The sequence below is a fragment of the Triticum urartu genome, chromosome 1A (assembly GCF_056163025.1).
Source record: "Triticum urartu cultivar PI428250 chromosome 1A, HENAU_Tu73, whole genome shotgun sequence".
NCBI lineage: Eukaryota > Viridiplantae > Streptophyta > Magnoliopsida > Poales > Poaceae > Triticum > Triticum urartu.
In genome coordinates, this window is record NC_141873.1 from 134,650,258 (window position 1) to 134,675,244 (window position 24,987).

Below are 24,987 nucleotides of genomic sequence, written 5' to 3' on the forward strand. Positions count from 1 at the left end.
TAAGCTTGAGCAGGAACTAGTAGCCGTCTTAGACTCAAGACGAAAAGATCCCTAGGACTATGCGGACATGACTTACATGCTCGAGAAGTAAGTTAAATCGATCATTATCCACCATATCAGCAACTTTGTTCATTTCCTGATATATCAAGTAATTGTTTTCTTTGTCTGGCAGGGTTTGGAAAAAATTCTCCAAAAAAGCTCCAGGACTCCCGAAGAAGCTGCAATTTAGACACCCGAAAGTAAGTACTATAGTAGCATGTTCCGTGCATCTCCTATTGATTCAAGCGCTAGTTTCATCAATACCATTTGGCATTCTTGCTTATCAGTTTGATTGACCTCTATTTCTTATAAAGTGGTTGTGGCAGGAATAAGAGAATGATTTCTGTGGATACTACGTTTGCGAGTCCATCCGCCACACGACCTGTAAGCGGGGCTACACTGACGAACAATATGAAGTACGTAAATAACAACATTCACAATTTTATTTTATTACCATCATTTATGTTGAGTTTCATTCATATATATATATATATATGTATTGACCCTCTTCTTCAAATTAGATGTTTCGGAAGCGGGATGAACTCCTAGCACCAGCTCGCATGCGAGCAATTCAAGAGGAATTGGCGGCATTCTTTCTTGACCACGTGATCGCTGAAGACGGAGAATACTATGTGGACCATGAGTCCGTATGATTATATTTGTAAGAGATAATTATTGTATATATGTAGCCGGTAGTGTCGGATAGATATACGAGAATTTGTTGTTCGACCAATCTCTCGGAGAAGGAGAGGTGGTCGATATCACTTCTCTCTGTATGCATATATGTTTATGGCGATCTTCTATTTCCTTCGTTTGCTTACTAGCTAGCTAGCGTGTCTAGTCCTCTCTATACGTATGTATAGTACGTAGCGTCGACCAAGCACGAACATAAGAGAGGACATTTCTCTCTATTAATTATAGCTAGCTAACACAATATATGAAACACCTAAATTAACCCCCCCAAAACTTCCACCCCCCCTCTTCAAAAAAAACCCCAATCACAGAAATGCTGACGCGTGGATGCCTATTGGTACCGGTTGGTGCCACCAACCGGGACCAAAGTGTCTCATGCCTGGGCTCCACGCACAAACCACGTGGAGGCCCATCAGTACCGGTTCTAAATTGAACCGGGACTAAAGGGCAGGGCATTAGTATCGACCCTTTAGTCCAGGTTCAGAAATCGGGACAAAAGGCCCTTACAAATTGGGACAACCGACCCTTTTTCTACCCGTGAGAAGTTTTACGGCACACACATCTCACCGCCGCGCAGACCGCTTGTTCCAAGTTCCAACAAAAGAGCTCGGGCTCAGCCTCAGCTTAGGACTGAGCACACCCGCGCAAAACGATGAACCCTCGGTCGCCAAGCCAATGCTCCAGCTCTCCGTCCCCGCGCGCCACCGTCGAACCTACCGGCGCCCATTATTCCTCGCCGGACCCAAGGCGCTCCTCCACCGCCGCGGGCACGCCCCCGCGTGGCGCCAGCGACGACGCGTGCGTCGCCATCAGTGACGTCGACGCCTTCGCGCGCACCATCGCCGCCATCCGGTCCAAGCCCCAGGCGGCGGCGGCGGCCTCGCCCTCCTCCGACCACCTCGCCTCCGTGCTGTCCCACTACGCGGCCAGGTGGCTCCCGGATGTTGCCGCGTCGTCCCCCTCGGGGCGCTTCCAGCTGCCCCCGGAGAGCCCCACCGCCACGTGGCTCAAGAAGCGGCTCCTGCTCGAGTCCCTCGTCGCCGCGCTCCCGCCCGACGACGCCGCCGGCGAAGACAGGGACGACGGCATCGCGTGCGACTTCCTCCTCCGCCTGCTCCGCGCTGGGAGCATGGTGGGCGCCGACGCGGCGCTGCTGGGAGACCTCGAGGCCCGCGCGGCGCGGCGTCTCGACCAGGCGTCTCTCGGCGCCGTCATGATCCCAGCGTTCGGCCTGCAGGGCCTCGGCAACGGCACCGCCGCCCGCGATCGCCACCACCCGACGACGACGCTGCTGGACGTGCCCCTAGTGCTTCGTCTGGTGCGCGGGTTCCTGCGGGAGGGCGCCAAGGCGGGCGGCGGCGGCGCGGCGGCCGCCAGGGTGGCGAAGCTGGTGGACGCGTACCTCTCCGAGGCGGCGCTGGAGGCCGGGCTGCGGCCGGCGGAGTTCGAGGAGCTCGCGCGCGCCGTGCCCGCGTACGCCCGCGCCGCCGACGACGGGCTGTACCGCGCCGTGGACACCTACCTTAAGGTAAGTGCGGCGTCTCTGCTCGGTTAAACATGTTTATGGTGTGTCTTGTTAGTTAATCTCGACCGTACATCGTCATGGCAGTGATGCCATCATGCCTCCTGTTAGAAAAAACGGTCTCGTCCCTCTCGCGCCATGCTCTTCAGTCTGCACGCGTGCCATTGATCTTTCGAACTTTCAGCAGAAATGGAATCATTGACGTGTTGATAAAAAAGTAAGCAGCACTCCAACGTTGCTGCCAATTTAATATAGCAGCACTGCACTCCCTCGATTTTTTCACAGTATATTTGCTCAAAGCTGAGATAGTACTCCCTCCATTCCTTTTTAGTTCGCATATAAGATTTGACTAAAGTCAAGCCTCATAAAATTTGACCAACTTTATAAAAAAGTATCAACATTCACAATCTGAAATCAATATCAATAGACGTGTCATGATTTAAAGTTTCATATTGTATAACTTTAGCATGGCAGATGTTGATATTTTTTCATATAAATAATGAAGTTTGACTTCAGAGAACTTTAATATGCAGAGTAAAAAGGACCGGTGGGAGTACATGAACTATCTCGATAAACAAGGTAATACGTACTACAAAGAGAATATATAACGCACAGAAATGGAGTAGTACTACTATATTGTTTTCGGTAAGCAAACTCCAAAGAAAATCTATGAGTACCGAGATCCCCAACAAACCGCCAAGAAAGCATATATTATCTGACAATTTCAATTAAACTAGTATCTCCTCTCCACTTGAGATCTACTAATAGTCGCTACTACAGGCGTGTTCGAAATTTAACCAACTCCACGAAATTCCAGGAGTTATGGAGTCAGAAAAAAGCTGCTCCACAGTTTTCAACTACAACTCCACCAACTTCGAGAGTGGAGTTGTGGAGTAGAGGCTTTCTGAACAGGGCCTACGTATCAAAAATTGGCTCTAATGCTTTGACATGCCAATAATGGGTAGTAATACCAGAACTTGCTAATAGTAGTTGACAACTTTTTTAGAGGTTGATTGATATGGTCATTTGGTATCCAGCCAATTGCTAGTCAATTTGTTGCTCCTCAAGGCGCGAGGTCAAAACTCGAGCATTGCACTGTAGTCAGTGTAGCTGATGCCTGATGCTGATGGGTGAGGCAAATCATTCGAGCATGGCATGGCATGCATATGTGTATGCAAGTTCTGTGGTTCCCTTTTCCACCAGCCCAGCCGTTGGCTTTGTCGATGTGATATGCCGAAAAGGCAGCTCCAATAGGACAGTCTCTCACAGGGCGTGCACGTGGTTCCATGCATGGGAGCTGTATACGTTGCCCGATGTGACTGTGTTGGACGCATGCATGCTACGCTCGAGGTAAAGAAAAAAAAATGTAAGGCGTTTCTGTGCATGCTACACCCATGTTTCTGTGCGTTTGACCACAGTAATTCAGGTTGGACCGTATCATACGCATATGATACAGTACAGGAGTATTATTCATTCGGCATCAGTCGTACTAGTATTAGCATGCTTTGAGCTTTGCGCTCAGAGCCTGTTCGACAAAGCATGCACGAGTTCCTCACTAGTACTAGAATTTTGTTCTAGTCATGCCACTAGCATCTTTAGATCCAAGAATTTTCATACAAAATTTAATATTTTAATACATTCTTTTACCATGAAATCTCTTTGATCAAACAAAGAAAACCACTATGTTTTGCACCAAAATCCTTTAGCTTCTTATAAAAAAAGGTGGGTTATAAAATTTTTTTTCATTTCTTTTTTTTTAATGTTGGTAGATAGTGTACAACACCCTAGTTCCCCACCCGTTCCTGTGGGATCCTTCTCTTCGCTTGTCCTTTGCAGGACGAGATTAGGGCCCACCCGCCCAGATCTACACCTACCCGTTTGTACCATCTCCAACAATGCATTGTCTAGTCACACCAGAAAGAAAGTAAAGAAATATCTTGGTTCTTGGACTCGCAGTGGTACTTCGTAGGTCACGATGTAAATCACGTGAGCTGCTTGGCGAGCGAGAGCTGAGTTTCACAATGATTTTGCATTATCCGTCTGTCCTTGCACATGGATGAAGAGGCCTGAGTATGTTGGTGATACACGAGTTGCGCTCGGGGTCCGGTCCGTGCCGTTGATTCTGATGGGTGTGACACGTGTGGCGTGCATGCAGGCGCACCCGCACGCCAGCAAGGAGGAGCGGCGGTCGCTGTGCCGGCTGATCGACGCGCGCAAGCTGTCGACGGAGGCGGCGGTGCACGCCGTGCAGAACGACCGCCTTCCGGTGCGCTGCGTGGTGCAGGTGCTCTTCTCCGAGCACGGCAGCAAGCTCAGCCGCCTCGCCGACTGGAGCGGCTCCTTCCGCTCCCTGCAGAACAGGAGCCCCGGCGCCCTTGATCTCACCTCCTCCTCGTCCGCCGCTGCCGCCCGGTGCCCGTCCAAGCGCGAGGTCGTCTCGCAGCACCACGAGCTCCGTCGCCTCCGCGAGGACGTCTCTCGGCTCCAGGTCTGTACTGACTGTACATTCTGTGTGCATCCACCTTCTGGACGGTTAATTCGTTGATGGGTCGACGTTGGTTGCTCACGTCTTGATGCGTGCGTGCAGGTGCAATGCCACGCGCTGCAGGCGCAGGTGGAGCGGCTGAGCTCCGACAGGCGGCGGCGGGGGCTGTTCAAGTGGGGAGCGTTCCTGTTCGGTGGCGGCGGCGGCGCGGACGCCGCGAGGGTGGATGACTCCGACAGCGGCATGGAAAGGACGCCGCTCAGCGGGTCCAAGAAGGCCCGCGCTGCCGCTGCCGCCGCGTTGACGCCCGCGACGGGCACGCCCACCGTGGCGAGGTGGCGCAGGTCGCACTCGTGAATGCGACTGGTACCAGCAGAAAAGCTACGGTGCCCGTGCCGGCCATCTGGTCAAGCGAAAATGTGTGTATGGACTGGTTTTGTTTGGTTTGGAATCTTAACGACACTTGTGTCGTTTTAGCTCAATCCTAGCTGTGAAACTAAAGCTGCGCTTGCCATCAGAGGGGTCGTTATAACAGTCTTGCTAAGTTTGGATCGATGTTATATCCGTGAAATCTTACATTGAGATTTGTGTTAATTGTTTTTTCAGTTTTTTTTTATTGTATGTTATGTTAATTGAGTGAGACTTCGTTAAATCTCAATCTACTGAGATCCAGTCACACCTTTCCTATAATCCAATCTTTCAACAATCAGGCTTTGGTATTTTTGTTCCTGCTCGGCTAACCTATGCTTTTCTAGGACGCTATCCTACGTCCAGTCATCCGATCGGGCATTAGTTTTTTTTGTTGGAAATACGAGCAAATTACTACGAGATTTAATCCGAATAAATAAAAGATAAATCATGACCACAGCAGTAGAGATTAAACTAATTATGCGAACTAGCATAGCAGATGAACATATCACATCTAGGGCACATACTAGAAGCATGAATTTTACCACGATCTCGAACAGGAAGGATAGAATCACATATGGTGCAGCGGGTGCAGCACCGCCGGTGTTGACGTTGTCGCCCATGTCGTCGATGACGAGGTTGCCGAGGTCGGGGAAGAAGTCGTCATTCGCGAAGTCGTCGCTGCCAGCAGTCGCGCGAGTGCGCTCCCCAAAAACCTGATCGCCCCTTTCCCGTACAGGATCACGAGAGGCGGGGTTCCGGAGGCCTGCTGTCCCTTCTCGCGGTGCACGCCGGAAGGAGGGATGGAGAATACTTACTTGGCGGCGCAATGATCTGGAACGGTGGTGAGAAACCATACGAAGCGGCGGCGGCTAGGGTAGACGTCTGCCTGACTATGTAGTGCGGGCCGGGTAGGTCGTGGGAGTAAACCTCACGTCCGAGTCATCACGATCCAAAAGAATCGGAAACGGTTCAGTAATTAACACGTCCGTTAATTATTAATTAATGACTCATTAATTTTCCCATGCAGCAAAAATATAGACAACGTGCATAGCTCTGTCCTCGGCTCGGCTCAATCCCGCAACCCGCGGCGCGTCGTGACAAGGCGTGGCGTGGCGAGGCGAGCGAGGAGGAGGAGCGTGCGTGTAGGTCTCCTCTTCTCATGCTCATACAAGTGTTAGAAGAGCTCACCTTATAAAGAGGTGCAACTCTCTCTCAACTTCCGGGGTGGGACTAAACTTTAGCCTCACTCACTCCACTCACATGTGTGCATGAATGGGCCAAGAGAATTTTAGAATTTTAGTTGGGCTTTGGGCCAAAGGCCTACTAGCAAAATTCCAACAATCCCCCACAAAGTCTCATTGGCACATCTCATTATTTAGTTCCAAAACATTGTTTTATATATCGGTGCTTAGTGGAGACTGTGAAGTTGAACTTTCACTTAGAAATTTATGCTACACTAGATCACAACTTGAATAGTGGACTATGCCTTGAACTACAAGTTTTCTGTGAAACTAGTTTCATACAAATTCTTGACCGATACTGGGCTGCCGCAAGGCTTCCCCGCGGGTGGAGCGTATACGTCATACTGCACGGCCTTTCATGAATTTATTAGAGAACACCCAATTCTCACAAACTGCGACGTTAACAGTCAAATTCATATAGGTGTGTTCCTCAGAAGATGTTCTGCAGGACAACATCTCTGCTTACCCGAATAAACCATTTGAAACACATTAAGAAGCAAAAGAGATGTCAGGCCTCGTGGCACTCGCCAAATACATAAGCGAGCCAATAATCTGAGAATACCTCAGTTGATCTCTAGCAATCCGTCGATTCTTTCGAAGCAACACACTAGCATTATATGGAGTTGGAGAAGGCGTGCAGTCGCTATACCCAAAATGACTCAAGACCTTTTTCACATAATGAGACTGAAGCAGTGTGATTCCACCATTCTCATCTCTCAACAGCTTGATGTTTAAGATAACATCAGCTACTCCTAGATCCTTCATCTCAAAACGGCGAGATAAAAAATCCTTAACCTCCTTGATTAAATCAAGTTTGGTTCCAAAGATCAATATGTCGTCGACATACAGACAAAGAATAACTCCTTCGCCCCCACCATAGCGATAGTACACGCACTTGTCACCATCGTTTACTACAAAGCCGGCAGCAGTTAATGTTCTTTCGAACTTCTCATGCCACTCCTTAAGAGCTTGTTTAAGGCCATATAAAGACTTTAATAACTTGCACACCTTTCCTTCTTGATCAGGTACTACAAAACCATCTGCCTGATCCATATAAATTTTCTCCTTCAACTCTCCATTGAGGAAAGTTGTCTTAACGTCCATTTGATGAACGAGAAGACCATGTGAGGCAGCCAGTGATAGTAGCACCCGAATTGTGGTCAGTCTAGCCACGGGTGAGTAAGTATCAAAGAAGTCTTCACCTTCTTTCTGGGTATAACCCTTGGCCACAAGCCGTGCCTTGTACTTTTCAATCGTACCATCAGGTCTAAACTTCTTCTTGAACACCCACTTACATCCTACAGGTTTGTACCCATAAGGACGGTCAGTGATCTTCCAGGTACCGTTAGCTAAGATGGAATCCATCTCGCTACGTACAGCTTCCTTCCAGTAGTCAGCATCAGGAGATGCATAGGCTTCTGAAATAGTCCTAGGTGTGTCATCCACAAGGTACACAATAAAATCATCATCAAAAGACTTTGCAGTCCTCTGTCTCTTACTCCTCATAGGAGTTCCATTGTTACCCTCAACAGGATTCTCAACGTGTTCCATCGCAATGGTGGGTTCAAGAATTACAGTGAATTCCTCACTAGATGGAGTAGGTATCTCCTGATTTGATGAACTCGACATATCCTTCATAGGAAATATGTCCTCAAAGAAAGTTGCATCATTTGATTCCATAATCGTACCAACATGCATGTTGGATACCTCAGATTTTATTATCAAAAATCTATAGCCGATGCTATGAACAGCATAGCCCAGAAGAACACAATCCACGGTTTTTGGTCCAAGCTTACGCTTTTTGGGAATTGGTATATTGACTTTCGCCAAACAACCCCAAGTACGTAGGTAAGAGAGTTTTAACCTTTTCCTTTCCCATTCCTCAAATGGAGTCATGGTCTTATACTTTGTGGGAACTCGGTTTAGGACATGACACGCAGTCATTAGCGCCTTCCCCCACCATTCCTTGGATAGACCCGAAGTGTCTAACATGGTGTTAACCATATCAGTTAGAGTTTGGTTCTTTCTTTCGGCTACCCCATTTGACTGGGGTGAGTAGGGAGGCGTCCTCTCATGTATTATACCATGTTCCGCACAAAACAGATCAAATTCATTGGAAAAATACTCTCCACCATGATCAGACCTAAGCCGTTTAATTTTTCGATCAAGTTGGTTCTCTGCCTCAGCTTTATAGTTTTTAAAGACAGTCAAAGCCTCATCTTTTGATTTCAGAAGATACACATAACAATATCTAGTGGAGTCATCAATCAACGTCATGAAGTATCTCTTTCCACCTTTTGTCAACATGCCATTCATCTCACAAAGATCAGAATGTATAAGCTCTAGTGGAGCCAAGTCTCTTGCCTCTGCAGTCTTATGGGACTTGCGAGGTTGCTTAGCTTGCACACATACTTGGCACTTGGAGCCTTTGACTGTAGAGATTTTCGAAATTAAATTCATATTGGCTAACCGCGTCATGCAACCAAAGTTAATATGACCGAGTCGTGAATGCCAAATATCAGACTCATTATTGTGGCAAACATTATTAATAACTTTAGTGCAAATATCTGACAAAGATAGGCGGAACAAGCTTCCGCACTCATAGCCTTTTTCAAAAAATTGTCCACACTTAGAAATTACAACTTTATTGGATTCGAAAACCAACTTAAAACCATCTCAGCATAAACGGGAACCGCTAACGAGATTTTTATTGATGGACGGCACATGATGAACGTTCTTCAGACGCACAGTCTTCCCCGAAGTAAACTTCAGATCGACCGTACCAACACCTTGAACGATGGCATGTGACCTGTTCCCCATCAGCACGGGTGAAGTCCCTGTTGCCTGGTAAGAAGAAAACATGGAGGCGTCAGCACAAACATGTACATTGGCACCGGTGTCAATTAACCAATCAGGGGATTGAAATACTGAAAGGATGGTAGGAAAAATACCGTACCCTGATTCCTTCATATCAGTATCACCGATGACAACATTAGCGGACTTGCCGCTCTTCTCATGTTCGCGCTTCTCAAAGCGATTAGGACACTTCGGAGCCCAGTGATTAGGATCACCGCAGACATGGCAAAGTCCCTTCCCCTTCTTATGAGAATTCTTCTTGAAGTTGGTAGAATGTGATGGCTTGTTCTTTGTATCAAACTTGTCTTTGCCCTGAGTTTTGTTCTTATTGTTTTTGAACTTGTTGGGCTGGGAGTTCTTCTTCTGTACCATGTGGGCACTAGAACCTCCCTCAGCAACTCGAGCACGTGTGTCCTTTGCTCTCGCCTTCTCTTCAATATTAAGAGTACCAATGAGATCCGCAACGGAAAACTCCTGTCTCTTGTGTTTCAGGGAAGTAGCAAAATTGTTCCACGAAGGTGGAAGCTTGGCAATGATGCCTCCGGCAACAAATTTGTCCGGCAACACACACTTGAAGTACTCAAATTCTTTTGCGAGCGACTGTATCTCATGAGCCTGCTGTACAACATGGCGCTCATCAGTCATCTTGTAATCATAGAATTGCTCCATGACGTACAACTCGCTGCCGGCGTCCGAGGCACCAAACTTGGCCTCGAGCGCAGCCCACATGTCCTTGCCGTTGTCAAACGACATGTACGAATCCACAATGGAGTCATCAAGAACACTCAGAAGAGCGCCTTTAAAGAGGGTATCGATATTTTCAAAAGCTTCCAGCTATGCTGGATTAAGATCGCCCTCAGGCTTGCCCTTGGTGGCATCATAGCAGCCCATGGTCTGAAACCAATAGACTGCTCTCGTGCGCCACCTCTTATATTGAGCCCCCTTAAAGGCAGGCGGCTTCGGATGCGCAGCAAAACCACTCGGAGTAAATTGCCTATAATAAGGTTTTTGGATTGTTGGAAATATGAGCAAATTACTACGAGATTTAATCCGAATAAACAAAAGATAAATCATGACCACAGCAGCAGAGATTAAACTAATCATGCGAACTAGCATAGCAGATGAACATATCACATCTAGGGCACATACTAGAAGCATGAATTCTACCACGATCTCGAACAAGAATGATAGAATCACATACGGTGCAGCGGGTGCAGCACCGCCGGCGTTGACGTTGTCGCCCATGTCGTCGAGGACGAGGTTGCCGAGGTCGGGGAAGAAGTCATCGTTCGCGAAGTCATCGCTGCTAGCAGTCGCGCGAGTGCGCTCCCCAAAAACCGGATCGCCCCTCTCCCATACAGGATCACGAGAGGCGGGGTTCCGGAGGCCTGCTGTCCCTTCTCGCGGTGCACGCTGGAAGGAGGGATGGAGAATACTTGCTTGGCGGCGCAATGATCTGGAACGGTGGTGAAAAACCATACGAAGCGGCGGCGGCTAGGGTAGACGTGTCTGTCCGACTATATAGTGCGGGCCGGATAGGTCGTGGGAGTAAACCCCACGTCCGAGTCATCACGATCCAAAAGAATCGGAAACGGTTCAGTAATTAACGCGTCTGTTAATTGTTAATTAATGACTCATTAATTTTCCCATGCAGCAAAAATATAGACAACGTGCATAGCTCTGTCCTCGACTCGGCTCAATCCCGCAACCCGTCGAGGCGAGGCGAGGCGAGGCGAGGAGGAGGAGCGTGCGTGTAGGTCTCCTCTTCTCATGCTTATACAAGTGGTAGAAGAGCTCACCTTATAAAGAGGTGCAACTATCTCTCAACTTCCGGGATGGGACTAAACTTTAACCTCACTCACTCCACTCACATGTGTACATGAATGGGCTAAAAAAATTTCAGAATTTTAATTGGGCTTTGGGCCAAAAGCCTACTAGCAAAATTCCAACATTTTTCTAGGCAAAAGAGGCGAATTTAGTGCATTCTGCAAACTTAAGCGCCAAGTAGAGTAGTCTTTTTTTTGCGCCAAGTAAAGTAGAGTAGTCTTTTTTTTTGAGAGAAAGTAAAGTAGAGTAGTCAGTGCCACGCACCACCCCTCATGGGTCGCTCAACAAATGAGGCGACCGTGGTTTGGGGAGTCACTGGTTTTCTCGTTCGCGCTCGTGGTTGACCTGTCCATTTGACCGTTGACTTTTTGAGATTTTTTTAAAGGAACTAAAAATCATAAAAAAAGAAAAAGTTCACCGAATTAGAAGAAAGATCACTATTTGAAAAAAATCACTAATATAACAAATGCACATGATTTTTTTTTAAATCACTAGCTTTTTTAAAATAATTGCTGATTGAAAAATAAGCTCCGGATTTGAAAAAAGGTTTGTGGATTTAGTTAAACTTCATCAATTTTGGGAAAAAAATTCCTAAATTTAGAAAAAGTCACATATTAAAAAAAGGTTCACAGATATTCAGAAAAAAGTTCACATAATTGAAAAACAAATGTTTATCGATATTGGGAAAAATCATGGATTTGAAAAAAAAGTTAAATGAATTTTGAAAAAATATGAATTTGGAAAAGGTTTACTGATTTTGAATTTTCTTATTGAATTTGGAAAACAAAAGTTAGCGGATTTGAAAAGGTTCAGGAATTTGAAAGAAAATCATGTGCTTTAAAAAAAGGTGCGTGAATTTGAAAAAGTTTCACGCATATAAAAAAATAAACAAAAACCAGGAGACAATCCGATTGGAAGCTTCGAGAAGCTTCCCAAACCGGCCTGGGAAGCTTCACAAAACCGGGGAAGGAAATTACCCTCTCGTGTGCTCGAGCGCTTCGATGGGCTGGCGCATTAAGAGTCATAGGGAGGGAGGGGTGTGTGCACTAGTTTGCACGCTAGCCTATATTGGGCGCTGAAGGTGCCAAATAGGCGATTGCCTAGAAATACCCAAAAATGCACAGCAACTGCATTTAATTGTGTGTATTTTTTTATTCAATTTACATGGTTAGGTTTATACAATTTTATCTGCTTAGAAGGTATTAATACTTCGGTACATGGAATATGAAGTTAAGATATGGTTACGTTTCGGTATATACCGAGATATTTCTGTACGGTTTTTGTGTAGACCATAATAACCAAACTTTTATGAGAATATAAAAGGAAAATAATAATAATTTACAAAAGTGTGACTCAAAAGATATATACAATGACGCTAAACTAAGCGAGAGCGTAAAACGCTTATTCTTCGCTCGGCCCATGTCGCACGCACCGTTTGGTTTAATCGGCATTATTCTTCCACCTGCTAGTAAAAGTCTATGAAATATATAGTAATAGATTTAATTCGGCCACCATTTCTATTTTTTATATGCATGGTCGTAGCAACACCAAAAACTCACAGGAGTGCCCGTCCTCGCCTGATCACGGTATCATACACCGTGAGACATCATCGGGATTTGCTAAAGAGACGCTCGCAGGTACAGAGGACGCTGCCATAAATTCGCCAGCTGGCCCACCTAGCGCAGTAACGTTCGTTCCATGGTACTCCGTCTTCTACTCGGAGTCCAGGTCATAGGCTGCCGAGAGCCCAGTCACTATCCTTTCACGAGGCGTCTAAGGCAAAAGTGTAGTACTACTGCTTATCTACCCACCATTATTTCCTCAAAAAAGAAAACGAAGACGAGCTCCAGTAGGAAAAATTAAAGTTTCAGTCTATATGTCGATACATCAGATAAAGGCATGGCTAGTTGGGAGAGTCATCTAGTGCACCTGGAACGCACTTTCGTTTGAATTGCTGCAACACTTCATGAATCATCAGCCGACCCTCCGTTAATTTCAATTTTAAACAGCAACTTGTCCTCACCCACTATATATGTTTGAATTTCATTTCATTTCATGACATCTTACCCAACACATCAACAACTGAAATCTAGTCTATTCTAAGACATTGTCACGTTGCATAAATTCCCACATGCAGATTAAATTCATGTAGACATAAGAGCACGATTGGTCGAATATCCACAGGCGTGGACGAACTCGCCCGATCATGGAATCATGAGGCATCACTTCGCTTGGGACCGAAGAGGCAACGTTAGTACGACACAGAGCGACGGCCGTCCATGCATCAAAGACGCTATTTTTGGTTTTGTATATCGATATGTGCAAGGTACGTGTCCAAGGTGTGAACTGATGGTAATGTCGAGCGGCCTTTTTTTCAATTCATGTACTTTTTTAAGTTTGCATAATTTTTTTCAGAATTGCATACTTTCTTCAAGTTTGGGCAATTTTACAAATCTGCATACTTTCTTCAAATCCATGAACTGTTTCTAAATCCACTTAATTTTTTCAAGTTCAAGTAATTTTTTAAAATTCACGTACTTTTCTAAAGTTCATCTAATTTTTCAAACCCATGCTTTTTTTCAAATTAGTATACTTTCTCAGATCTGCATACCTTTTTTAAGTTCAGATTTTTTAAAAAATTCATGATTTTTCCAAGTAAAGTACGTGAATTTAAAAAAAGTATGTGAACTTGAAAACAGTACATGGATTTGAAAAGTTCATGAATTTTTAAAAATTTAATGCATTTGAAAAAAGGTATGTTATTCTTTAAAAAAAATACTCGGACCTGGAAAAGGTACATGGATTTGAAAAGTTCACGAATTTTTAAAAATTTCATGCATTTGAGAAAAAGGTATTTGATTCTTTAAAAAAATACTCGGACTTGGAAAAGGTATATGGATTTGAAAAGTACAGGGATTTAAAAAAATCATGGATTTGAAAAAAAACTACATGAACTTGGAAAGTTTGCGAAAACTTGGAAAATTAAGAGGATTTGAAAAATGTATGTGAATTTTAAAACATTCACGAATTTGAAAATAATACATGAATTGGAGTCAACGCAATCAAAATCGGGGTGAAACTTGTCCGGTTTCAATAGTTGATGGTGCAAGTTGTCCGGTTTCAAAGTTGCGGGATCAAATTTAGAATCCGACAAAAGTTGAGGAACGAAAAATATATTGTTATCTAATTATAATAAATAGTATTTCTTGCAAAAAAATATAATAAATAAACATGTTGTACCGACGGAACATATGTGCATCTTCCGTTGCATGTCCTACGGTCTTCGTGCCGTCACATTAAACCAAACCTGTCACCGTATGCTACCGTGGATGCTGCATATCCTTCCCTGTTTTGCACACCCACACTTAATACATGTGCCCATGTGTGATTGTTCCATTGGTGCAGCTAACAGGAGCAAGCGAGCTCGTGTGCTCCACACTCGTAGCAACACATCATAAACAACCATAAGAAATATAGTAACCCAATACATTCAGTTACTATCTGCACCCACTAGTTCACGCACCGCCACCATTTATCTTTTTTACATGCATGCTCAAATGATACATAGTAATCAACCAAGAAAAAAGTAGTAACATATTTAGTTTGGTTACCGGCTGGACATGCAGGTGCATGGTCCCACCACCATTTTTCCTTTCTACATGCCTACTTGTAATGGCATATAGTAATCAACCATGAGAAATGTAGTAACCTAGTAATCGTCCATGAAAAACTTGGTAATAGAATAAATTGGGTTAGTGACATCTGTTGTTTCACATGGCAGTAAAAAGCATGTTAGGAATGGTAACTCAATTAAAACAGTTACCATCCGCATGCATTGGTCCCGCCATGCTAGTAAAAAACCATGCTAAATATGGTAACAGGATTAAATGAAGGTAAACACTTCTGATCTGTAGTCTGAATCGACGCAAGCGCCAGACCAATCGACGTCCGTAGGTTCGTTGTTAAGTCGACGCTCCCGATTTCGTCCATTTTTTTTAAAAAAAAAGGAAAGCCCTGATCTTTCCTAATCATCTCCCCTAATCTCTCGATAGCATTAATAGCCGGCCCATGCCCGAGTTCTGCTTCCCACCCGAGTCGCCTCGCCGCCGGCTCGCACACCAGATCCCCTGCTCTGCCGCCGTCTCACCGCGAATCCTCCGACCAACGAGGTCTCTCCGCTCCCCGACCCCCCCGGCCATCGACGTGATCTCGCAGCTCCACCTCACGAGCCTGCTCCATCCGCCTCGCACCTCCAGCTCCGACACACATCGGTGGACCGCAGCGCCATCGTTCCTCACTCGAGCCTCCCCGCCGAGCAGCATGGCTACCATCCACTCCACCAACGCTACCCCGCCCGATTCTGCCGAGTTTTCTCAGTCGCTAGGCTATCCCATCTACTGAATCGGCTCCATCCCCATTGATTTGGATCGGCCAGCCGGAGTATTGGCTTTTGGATTTCTAAATTGCGGCCCTATTTTGAAGCTCCTCAATCCTGAATCAAAGGTATGTGCACTTCCGTGGAGTGCCCCACATTTTGAGGATTTGTAATTTTTGCAACAAATTTTGTTCTGTAATGCATCCTTCAGCTGGATGAAATTTGTTACTCCCTCCATTTTTATATACAAGGCCACTATCAAAATTAGAATTTGCAGATATACAAGGCCACTAACACTAATCGATGCAAATATTAAGGTGGTTGCCTCGCAGTACTAGAAAAGAAGGACATTAATTATCCCTTGCATGCATGCGGGAGTGGGAGCATTGGCTTGATATGCATGAAAGAGAAGAATACACATTAATTTACATGGCAAACAAGGAGATAAGCTGTCTTGCAACATTGACTTTGAAGACATTAACATTTGTCTTGGTACCTGTATTATGAGTTTGTGGCCTTGTATACAAGAATGGAGGGAGTATTTATGCTCATTGCCGGCCAAGTATTGTTTCGACTATTAAGTTGTTTCAATTTTTTTCGGTGCTTCAAATCTATTATAGAAATGCTGCGACACTTCCTTTTCAATGCATTCTACAATGCTTCCTGTAAACAGAGCATCCAAGTAAACTTACCCCCATATTGGTGCTAAATTTGTTATGTTTACCCCTTTTGAAATTCCATGCTTCCATCGAAGACAAAAATTGCATCCTAAATTGCACAGATTGCACCCTAAATTCCATGAATCCATCACACAAAATTGCTTCTTAATTGCCCCCTTTAGGATACTGTTTTTCCAGGAAAATGCTTCCATGCCAAAAATACTAACAGATGCATCCCCATCCTGGCACCAAGCTTACTTATTTCAATACCATGCGCCGTATTTGTACTGTCCATATTTTTGTGCTTCTGTAATCCTTTATGTCATCAGTCAATATATATATATATATATATATATATATATATATATATATATATATATATATAGTAACGCTAAACTAAGCGTGAGTGTAGAATAACTTATTCTACATCCCAGTAACGGCATATACAAAATATAGTAACACACTATGTAAAATGTAGTAATTTTTGTAAAAATGTAGTAAATTACAAACTTGGGTGATAAAAAAAATATTTTCCGAATTACTACATTTTGTATATTGTTTTACTAGATTTTGTATATAGCGTTACTAGGGGGTGTAGAATAAGCTATTCTACACTCACGCTTAGAATATGTGTATGTATGTATGTATGTATGTATGTATACTCTTATTTTGTAGTGCATTGCTTCCATACAACTAATTCCAGAAGAGAGCAAATCTATCGCTTCATTCCTTACGAAACATTTTCTTACAGAAATGCTAACAATCAGTATTCTGTGTGTTCTCAGGTGACACTCAACAATGACTAAAAAGGAGTCAATCATGCTACAGAGTTGATATTCAGCTGGTAAGTTTCCTATGTATCCTTTTTGTATTTCTTCAGTGCAAACTCATGTTAATAATGCTTCCTGCTTTCTCTGTTTGTAGTTTTGAAGTACTGAGGTATAGTATGCAGAAAATTTTCCTCCCATATGTTGCGAATGGTTTAGAAACACTTTGAATGTGCATATGTTCTCTGGCATGTTAATTTGTGAATTCAAATATGTATGCTTCGGATGCGTCTAATATATGTTATGATAGAACCAAATTAGTGCTTCTTGTTAACCATGCTTCCTTGAGTTTTAACATATGCTTCTAGTGTAGAGATGTAGTGCGGAACTGAAACAATATTTCACGGACATTAAATTTTAGCACAGAAATCTTGCCCAGCAAGTATGCAGATCAGTCAAATCGATCTTTTATGCTTCTAGTACATGAGCATCCAATAATTGCTTCGTATTAGCCATGCTTCCTACTTTTGATTTCTCACATAGTTTTGCTTCACCCACTACCCCTGTGTGCCTTTCAACCATTGCCGGTGTTGCTTTTCGGAGTGAACTTTTGTCTCAACCACTCTGAACACTATGTGTGCTTGATTGTTTCTCATTCATGCTTTTACTATGCAGATTTCTCTACAACCTGGTGTGTTGTAAATATGTCGACTGCAATATAACGGAGATCGTGATTGCCTTGTTGATGATGACAAGCTCACAGTGCATGTGAGATGGTCCGTTCAACGTCCTCTGTGATGCTGGCTAGAGGGATGTGAAAACAATGTTGCTGTAATAGTTTGTATTTTATTGTTTAACTAAGTATAATATTATTCAATGTCGCCTGTTTTTTCAAAAGAACTCATGCTTCCTTGTTTTCTTGTATGCTCTTCTATATTGCATATGTTTTACTATACACAATGCCAACCATGGTTCACTGGATTCTCATATGATTCCTCACATTGTCCTGGTGCCATGATATCTTCGGCATCAATGCAATGCGTGGACACATTACCTCGTGCTACAGCATTTGAAGCACCAGGACAATACAATGTAGGAAGCCAATAACCTGAACAATGATAAAATACGTGATTACCACTTGATTTTCTTTTTTGTGTTGCTTCATGATCATCATGGAAGCAAATTCTCTATTTAACGGAAGCAATTTTTGACCAGTAAGGAAGCATATCCCATGGTGATTGAAATCAATATAACATTTTCTAATCGATGAAACAAATCACATTTTCATGGAAGCTATTCTCGAGTCAATGAAAATAGTTTCATATTGGTTTGGAAGCAAAATATATTAGCACACAGTACAAAAATCATGCTAAATCAAACCAAATTTCCGTCACAGCGGAAGAAAGGAAAATCTATTAATACGCTAGATGCAAATGGCACCTAAAGTGGATGCATACTTCTCGTATGGTGGATGCAGTCGTTACTGTAAATAAGGTGGATGCATCAAGTGGTTCGAAAACCATGTTCGCCATGCATCCACCATGTCAATGCCCACGATGGTGCTGCTTCCAATAACAAAAATTATATAATCCAAAATATTATGCCTTTTTTGATGCATCAGTTACGCCATTCCATTTTCTCTTAGTTTATTTCTGGGCTATCAGACTGCTTCACGGGAGCAGTTATGAGGATGCACGTAATTAGTGCAGGGACCAACTAATTCTATGTGGGCTCTAGCACACAATCGAACGACTCCCATCCATCTAATCCAATGGTTGTACACTAGTCTGATAAGAAGCATGGGATCAGTAGTCTGATCCCTAGTGGTCTTCATGAATGAATTACAGTCAACAAGCGATGTCGTCCGTCTCACATCCTCGACTCGCATGCTAGTAAAACGCGGGCCAAACATAGTAAATGAATTAAATTATTTATCATATGCATGCATGTGGCTGCGCTAATTAAAGAATGATGTAACCGGGTCAAAAAAAAATGATGTAACCGATTAGCAAACAGGATGCGCTTCATGGGTCAGACGTAGAATAAACACAATGCGCTCGGGCTCACTTTAGCACACCTAAATTGCACAGATTGCACCCAGGTGAGGAATAGTTATTCCTCACCCCAGCCGAAGCACACGCCCCCACCCACACGGCAGACGCCACCAGCACCGTGGAGGCTTTGTGCAGTAATCTACAGTGGCTGCGAGGTAATATTACAGCATTGAGCGCGAGGAGCCATAACCACCCCCGATTGGAACGTAGTTGACCGCGACGAGGAGGACGCAACATCAACGGGGGCGAGGCACCGACGACCGTCACCTTGATTGCGGCCAAGATGGGGGCGAGACGCCGGCCACTCGTTCGCTTCTCCTCCAACCGGTGATCGAGGTGGATGATTCCAGGTGCGGGCACTAGGATCTCTGCTGTTGGATCGAGGTGCGGGAGATTAAACTCAGTCTCTAACCTCCCGATCGAGACTCAGACTCTGCTGTTGTATCATGTTGGATCTTGTTCGGGGATGAGACCGAGGTTCGAGTTCGATCCTGGCCGACGGGGTGAGACGCATGCTCTCTAGCCCCCCGCAGGTTCCACTCATTCGATCCTGCTGTCGGCCATCCTCCAAGCGGCGTGGGCATCAAGTTCGGCTTCAACACCCGCACCATCCAGGTCACCTCCTATGTCCCCTCTTGCTTCTTATTCTAATGGATGGATGCTTCCTATTAATTGGTGGTTCCTTCCAGCATTACTTGGATCTCTACTGTTTACTAGTTCCAGGACGGGGCCTGGTTAAATTATGCAAGTGACAGGGCTAATTGACTAGTTCAATTAAATCACCAGTATTTAATCCACTGAGGAAAGTAACTATTTCAAGTTCTAGGTTGGTTAAAATTCGGAAGTGATTGGTCCTAATTGGTAGTGGTCAATAAGACTAATTAAGTAGTTCGAGTGCACTAATGAACTAGTTAAGTTCAGGTCAGATTCTGAATTAACTACTACTGAATACATTACAATAGGGCTAGAGTTCAGTTCGTGTTTTGCTCAATAACTCTAATGACAATCCGTGTTGTAAATGCATTTGTTATTGAAAAATCATATGCTCCATTGTGCTACACCAGTAGCATTTTGCTAACCTTGGTCTGAATTGCCATGAACAAAACCAGATACACTATTGCGAGCCAACTGCCCCCATCAAATTCGTCCAAGGTCATCCTGTCTCCTCTCAGATCTCGTTGGTCTCTCCATTCTTGGTGCCTGATTAAGCACAAGGTATTGTTGTTCATTCCTTGTTGGATAGTCATTGATATGCGTTGAGCTGAGTCCAAGTTAATGTAAAGCTCACGCTTTCTATACCGAGCTTTGTTGCCGCCATCTAATCTTATCTATCTTACAAAGTAGTTAAGCATTACGTTGTTTCTTTTGCGTATGCATGTGCAGATTATTAATAGACACCATCGCTCTGACGGGATATATGGTATTGTTGGTTCGAGCGCGTCTCTCGGTCTTTGGTTCAGTGTCATCTATGACACCATCGCTCGGCCGGGCTATCTGGTGCGAGGAAGCGCCATCGGAGAACCCAGTCCGCACGAGTAGCCATGGAGGCGGCTGGCGGGAGTGATCGTCCGAGCAAGGTGGATCCAGCATCCCGGTGTAGAGGCGCCTCAGCGGAGCACCCTGACCCACGTAAGGTCACGGTGGAATCATCTCGTCTGGGGAAGCAATCATGGTTCTGATTGTTCGTATTGATTTTGATAGCAGGGGAATTCACTTTGTACATGAGGGAAATTGAGAAGACACTGAATCATCTTTACATGTTCGGTCACAATAAAACTCTATTCTGAATTGACTTCTGATTTCAAATGCCCTGCAGGATGCAGCAGAAGATATCCTGCAAGAATACCAAAAAGGCTGCAGTCGAGAGACAAAGCTGGGAACATAGGATGTCCGGATGCTGACGTAGAGGCTTCTCACTCTGTCCATTTCTGTTGTCTAGTTCCTTCAGCTGTTTATGTCAGAAGTGGCATGTGATCTTCTGTGAGCATATGCCTTTTAATTGGTTAAGAAAATTGTACTAAGCATAAAACTAAGTTTGTTTCTGAATTGTGACTATTGATGAGCTCCATGATCTATGATAAAGTATTGCCAGAAGATGGTTGTAATCTTGGTAGAAAGAATGGTATCCTGATATCTGAAGTGCACCGGTGAGATGAGAAATTTGTATGACATTCACTGGTCCTATGTTTTTTATTTAGATGTAAATGTCTTCAGTACAGATGTGACTTGAACTTGGATAGCTAGCAATGGAACATTATGAGTACAAGTAACTTGGAACCTTGCAGTTCATGAAGTACATCTCTAACTTAAATGTCAGAATTTGGTTAGTTACTACTCCCTCCGCCCCATAATATATGAGCGTTTTTGACACATTATATATGGGACAGAGGGAGTATTTATGAAATCTATGTTATACATTGTATATGGAGCAGGAATCTTTGTTTTCCATGTAAGCTAAGGCGTGTCCATGGCGGTCTGGGCATGACCAGGCCACGGACTGGTGTGCAACTCCTCATCCTCATCGTACCTCTCATCCCGACAATGAGCGGCCCTTGTTGGTCAGTACTACTAAATGCAAATAACAGGACATAGGAGTGTTCTCTAGAGGCGGATAATGCATGTGTTGTGTTTGTTGATCTTTCTTTTATTTGCTGAAATTTTTATTAGCAACTGAGATGTAACCAAGATGTAGGGCATGGTGAGGATGTGTATTCTACTACTATGTGATTTGTTCAAAATTATCTCAATGGAATGTTTGACAATGTGATTCATTTTAAAGTTCAGTAACTGAATTAGTCTCTTTCCTTTATCTTGATGGTGGGTTCATGTGAGAGGGGAGTATGAGTTGGGACTTGAAATCAGTACGCATGCTACAGGAGTCATTTTTGGTGCCAATGAATTTTTTTTAATTGGAATTGGACATCAATGGTACTGATAGATCCATCCATAACGGACTTTGCTAATTCAAGAAATGTATTCGCAAGAGACAATGACAAAGACATATAAATCAAAGATTTGTAAATTCAAATATCAGTTGAAAAAGAGAAAATACAATATCATTGATGTAGCAGAGCCATAACAATTCTGACATGAACAAATGAATAAATTCAGTGGTAATTAAGCAGCAACCATAACAAGATTTTTTTTTCTTATTCTACTTAATCTTCTTGTAGTAGCAGTGGCAATGGGTCTTTTCTTTTTGCTGGGCTGTAGTACACATGCTCTTCCCTAGCACCTCCAGGATTGATGTTTGTAGAGAGGAAGAAGATTGTGACATGTCCTGGGCATTCGAGTTGATGGAAGCTAGGCCAAATCGCACTACATTTTTAGCACTAGCTAATGCCCTCTCTTCTGTGTTGGATTCAAATGCTGCAAATTCAATGAGTGGGCATAACAAGTTAGACATGCAATGAACAAGAAAATTATTTAGTTCCTGTGAGATGCCAACAGATATGTGAAAGCATAAATGTGTTTTCATGTAGTAATGTTGTTGCAGTCTTACGCTAGAATCTAAATGCCTATGAGATGTGTGATTACAGTAGCATTCCCTAATTAACCTGTAATTTGCCTTTCGATCAGTACAAACCAAAAATGGTATGCCATGGTACTAGTATTATAGTCAATTGGGCCAGAAACTTTCCCTACAAACCCGTAAAAGGTGAAGGTTAAAAAAAATCAAAACAAAAAACCTCGCTCCTTGATATAAAAAGAGTGGGGCTCAGCTTCCTCTTCTCCATTTTGTGATTTGTTGAGTAGGCCTATATAGCCTTACCAGACCATTATGAGAACAATCATTGATTTATTTAGTAACATTCTGCACTGTAAAATTAGCATTGTACTTTCTCCAACCGAAGGAAGCGGTAAACCAAACATAGAAAAAAGTAACAGAAGTATGTAAATTATCAAAATGAGCAAATTGTACAAGAAAAGGAACATTATACTTCTGATTTTTCTATTCCTTGAATAAAGATAAACCTCTAAGATTATGTGCATAAAAGCTTAACCTGATAATTTACATCTGTGACAAAATTTGTACAAAACGTCTTATATTTTGGTACCGAGGTAGTAATTTGTAGCTGGGAATTCAGTCAGTAATGAAGGTTATGCATGCCAACAGTCAAGATTAGAACAAGCTAGTAGTAATCAGAAACAAACCATGACAAGAAGACACAAGTCAATAAAGATTCAACCTGGGGGCGAAAACTCTAAATCTTTTCAGTCTCCTAATTGTTTTTTAAAGGCAGACTCCTAATTGTAGAGTTTCAGATGGTAGCATGTGCGGCAGTTAACATGGAGCAGAAACAAATTCAGATAAAGTGAAGAATATAGACAGCAAGAAAAGAAACAATTTTTTGTACCACCACACTAGTCAGTGTAATTTTAAGCTCGCTCGTCTGGCTACAAGAAACCAAACGTAACTAACTCTGTAACTTTAAAACATCAAAATTAAAGTGGCTAGAAAAACAGGAATCGACATCTCACAACCAAAATAAAAGGAAGCTATCTGAGGTTGGCATGACGAAAGGAAGCTAACCTGTAGGAACGCCCAAAAATTGCCATGATGACAGAACCCCAGGCAGATGGGTGTCGTCTTAAGTTACAAGCAATTCAGAATTTTAGAATTCAGAGGCAAGCGCAGTAAGTTACTGCAATTCAGCATCAGTGTCGCTGAGGTTGGCGTGCGGCCACTCCACGGACACTGAGAGGTATGGTCTGTGTGACAGCGTGGACGCCCAAGGCAGCAGAGCAGTACACCGATTCTAAACGGCGCGCCGGAGGCACCCATCAGCGCTGGCGACGCCCTGCACCCGAGCTCTGCCGCGACCACCAATCCTACCCTGCCGACACCTTTGCAAAAACAAACACCGTTAGACTGAGGCGGATAGGGTCGGGGTTGCAGCTGCAGTACTTACAGTCGCGGGGAGCCTGAGCGGAGGAGAGGAAGGGGGTTTTCCATATCCTCCATCCTCCAATGACGACGGCCGGGACTGGGTTCGGTCCTCGCCGTCGGAGTATCACACCCACGGCTCACAACCAGGAGACGGTTTGAGTCGCCGGAACTGAACCGGCAAAATTCTGGCTCAGTCCACGGGGTGGAGGAAGTGGGGTAGCTTTTTTTCTTTTGAGGATATAGAAGTGGGGTAGCTTTTTTTTTTTGAAGTGGGGTAGCTTTGAGTCAACGTAGAAAGGTAATATTACTTCCATATACCATCGTAATTTTACAGTGTGAAACTGGTGGGCAGAACGGTGGCCTGGTTGGACGCAACCTAAGGCTTCGGCTCGGTCGTTTGGCCAGGGTGAAGAATTACTTATTCTTCACCCTGTTTTAGTAATAGAGTTTCATAAGTTATATATATATTCATCACCTCGGGGTGCAGAATAAGTTACTCTTCATCCGAGATAATCTTACAATCATTTCATAAGTAAATTACATTTGAAATACAAATAGTTACATTCATATTGATTTACTGCATAAAATTTGGCATAACAAAAAAATATAGGTCAAAAATTATATTTTATGTACATTTTACATTATATTTTTACATTTTTAATTTTACGTAATATAAAATATTTTTTACGATGATTATATGTTTTCTTATGTTATCTTTTTATGTCTAAAATAAGACAAAATTTACGAAATGTAAAATTACGGTGCATAGATGTTAAAATATAGGTGGATAAAGAATAACTATTTTCCACCCAGGGTGACGAATAGTTAATCTCTCTCTCTCACACACATATGCGTACAAGGATTCATGCTTTGGGGGGGGGGGTCTTACTGCATACATGGTAAAAGAAAATAAGTATATATGCATAGATTTCAGGTATGGACGTGCTTACCATTTCTTTTAAGAGAAAAATGACTATGTTACAAATAAAATGGGTGTGCTTAGTAGGGGATCTTGCTGCCGCACACAAACAATGACTACTGGTATGTTTGTTTGCCTAAAGAAATATAAATATATTTTTACTTCGGTTTATTCGGTAAAACTTTTGGTTTTTCAGTATATGCCATAAAACCATAATTCAAAAAGGTATGGAAAGTTCATAACATTCT

The 24,987-nt window shown here is 43.5% G+C and overlaps 1 protein-coding gene and 3 long non-coding RNA genes across 7 annotated transcripts; 3 read left to right on the forward strand and 1 right to left on the reverse strand.

Moving 5' to 3' along the window:
• The first annotated feature begins 1,252 nt into the window (after positions 1-1,252).
• On the forward strand, positions 1,253-5,349 carry LOC125532766 (coleoptile phototropism protein 1). The gene is made up of 3 exons (XM_048696691.2): positions 1,253-2,260; positions 4,410-4,742; positions 4,842-5,349. The coding sequence occupies exons 1-3, from the start codon at positions 1,385-1,387 to the stop codon at positions 5,094-5,096; spliced, it is 1,464 nt and encodes a 487-aa protein (XP_048552648.2). The 5' UTR covers positions 1,253-1,384; the 3' UTR covers positions 5,097-5,349.
• Positions 5,350-15,115: 9,766 nt separating this feature from the next.
• LOC125517029 (uncharacterized) lies at positions 15,116-17,793 on the forward strand. Its single transcript, XR_007287418.2, has 3 exons — positions 15,116-15,577; positions 16,894-16,952; positions 17,551-17,793. It is a non-coding gene; the product is annotated as an uncharacterized LOC125517029 (long non-coding RNA).
• Positions 17,794-18,988: 1,195 nt separating this feature from the next.
• LOC125551434 (uncharacterized) lies at positions 18,989-21,234 on the forward strand. 4 transcript variants are annotated; one of them, XR_007302639.2, is made up of 4 exons: positions 18,989-19,544; positions 20,039-20,144; positions 20,313-20,601; positions 20,746-21,234. It is a non-coding gene; the product is annotated as an uncharacterized LOC125551434 (long non-coding RNA). The 4 variants fall into 4 exon arrangements; XR_007302644.2 differs by having other exon boundaries at positions 20,313-20,563; XR_007302629.2 differs by having other exon boundaries at positions 18,990-19,544; positions 20,313-20,558.
• A 738-nt stretch (positions 21,235-21,972) lies between these two features.
• LOC125517096 (uncharacterized) lies at positions 21,973-24,008 on the reverse strand. The gene is made up of 3 exons (XR_007287422.2): positions 23,843-24,008; positions 23,464-23,777; positions 21,973-22,298 (listed from the first exon to the last, which is right to left on the reverse strand). It is a non-coding gene; the product is annotated as an uncharacterized LOC125517096 (long non-coding RNA).
• Between the last annotated feature and the right edge of the window lie 979 nt (positions 24,009-24,987).

Bases quoted from the DNA above. Each gene is read 5' to 3' on its own strand.
- LOC125532766 (XM_048696691.2), top strand. From the start codon at position 1,385: ATGAACCCTCGGTCGCCAAGCCAATGCTCCAGCTCTCCGTCCCCGCGC. The intron at 2,261-4,409 runs GTAAGTGCGGCG...GCGTGCATGCAG, and splicing joins CCGTGGACACCTACCTTAAG to GCGCACCCGCACGCCAGCAA. The intron at 4,743-4,841 runs GTCTGTACTGAC...GCGTGCGTGCAG, and splicing joins AGGACGTCTCTCGGCTCCAG to GTGCAATGCCACGCGCTGCA.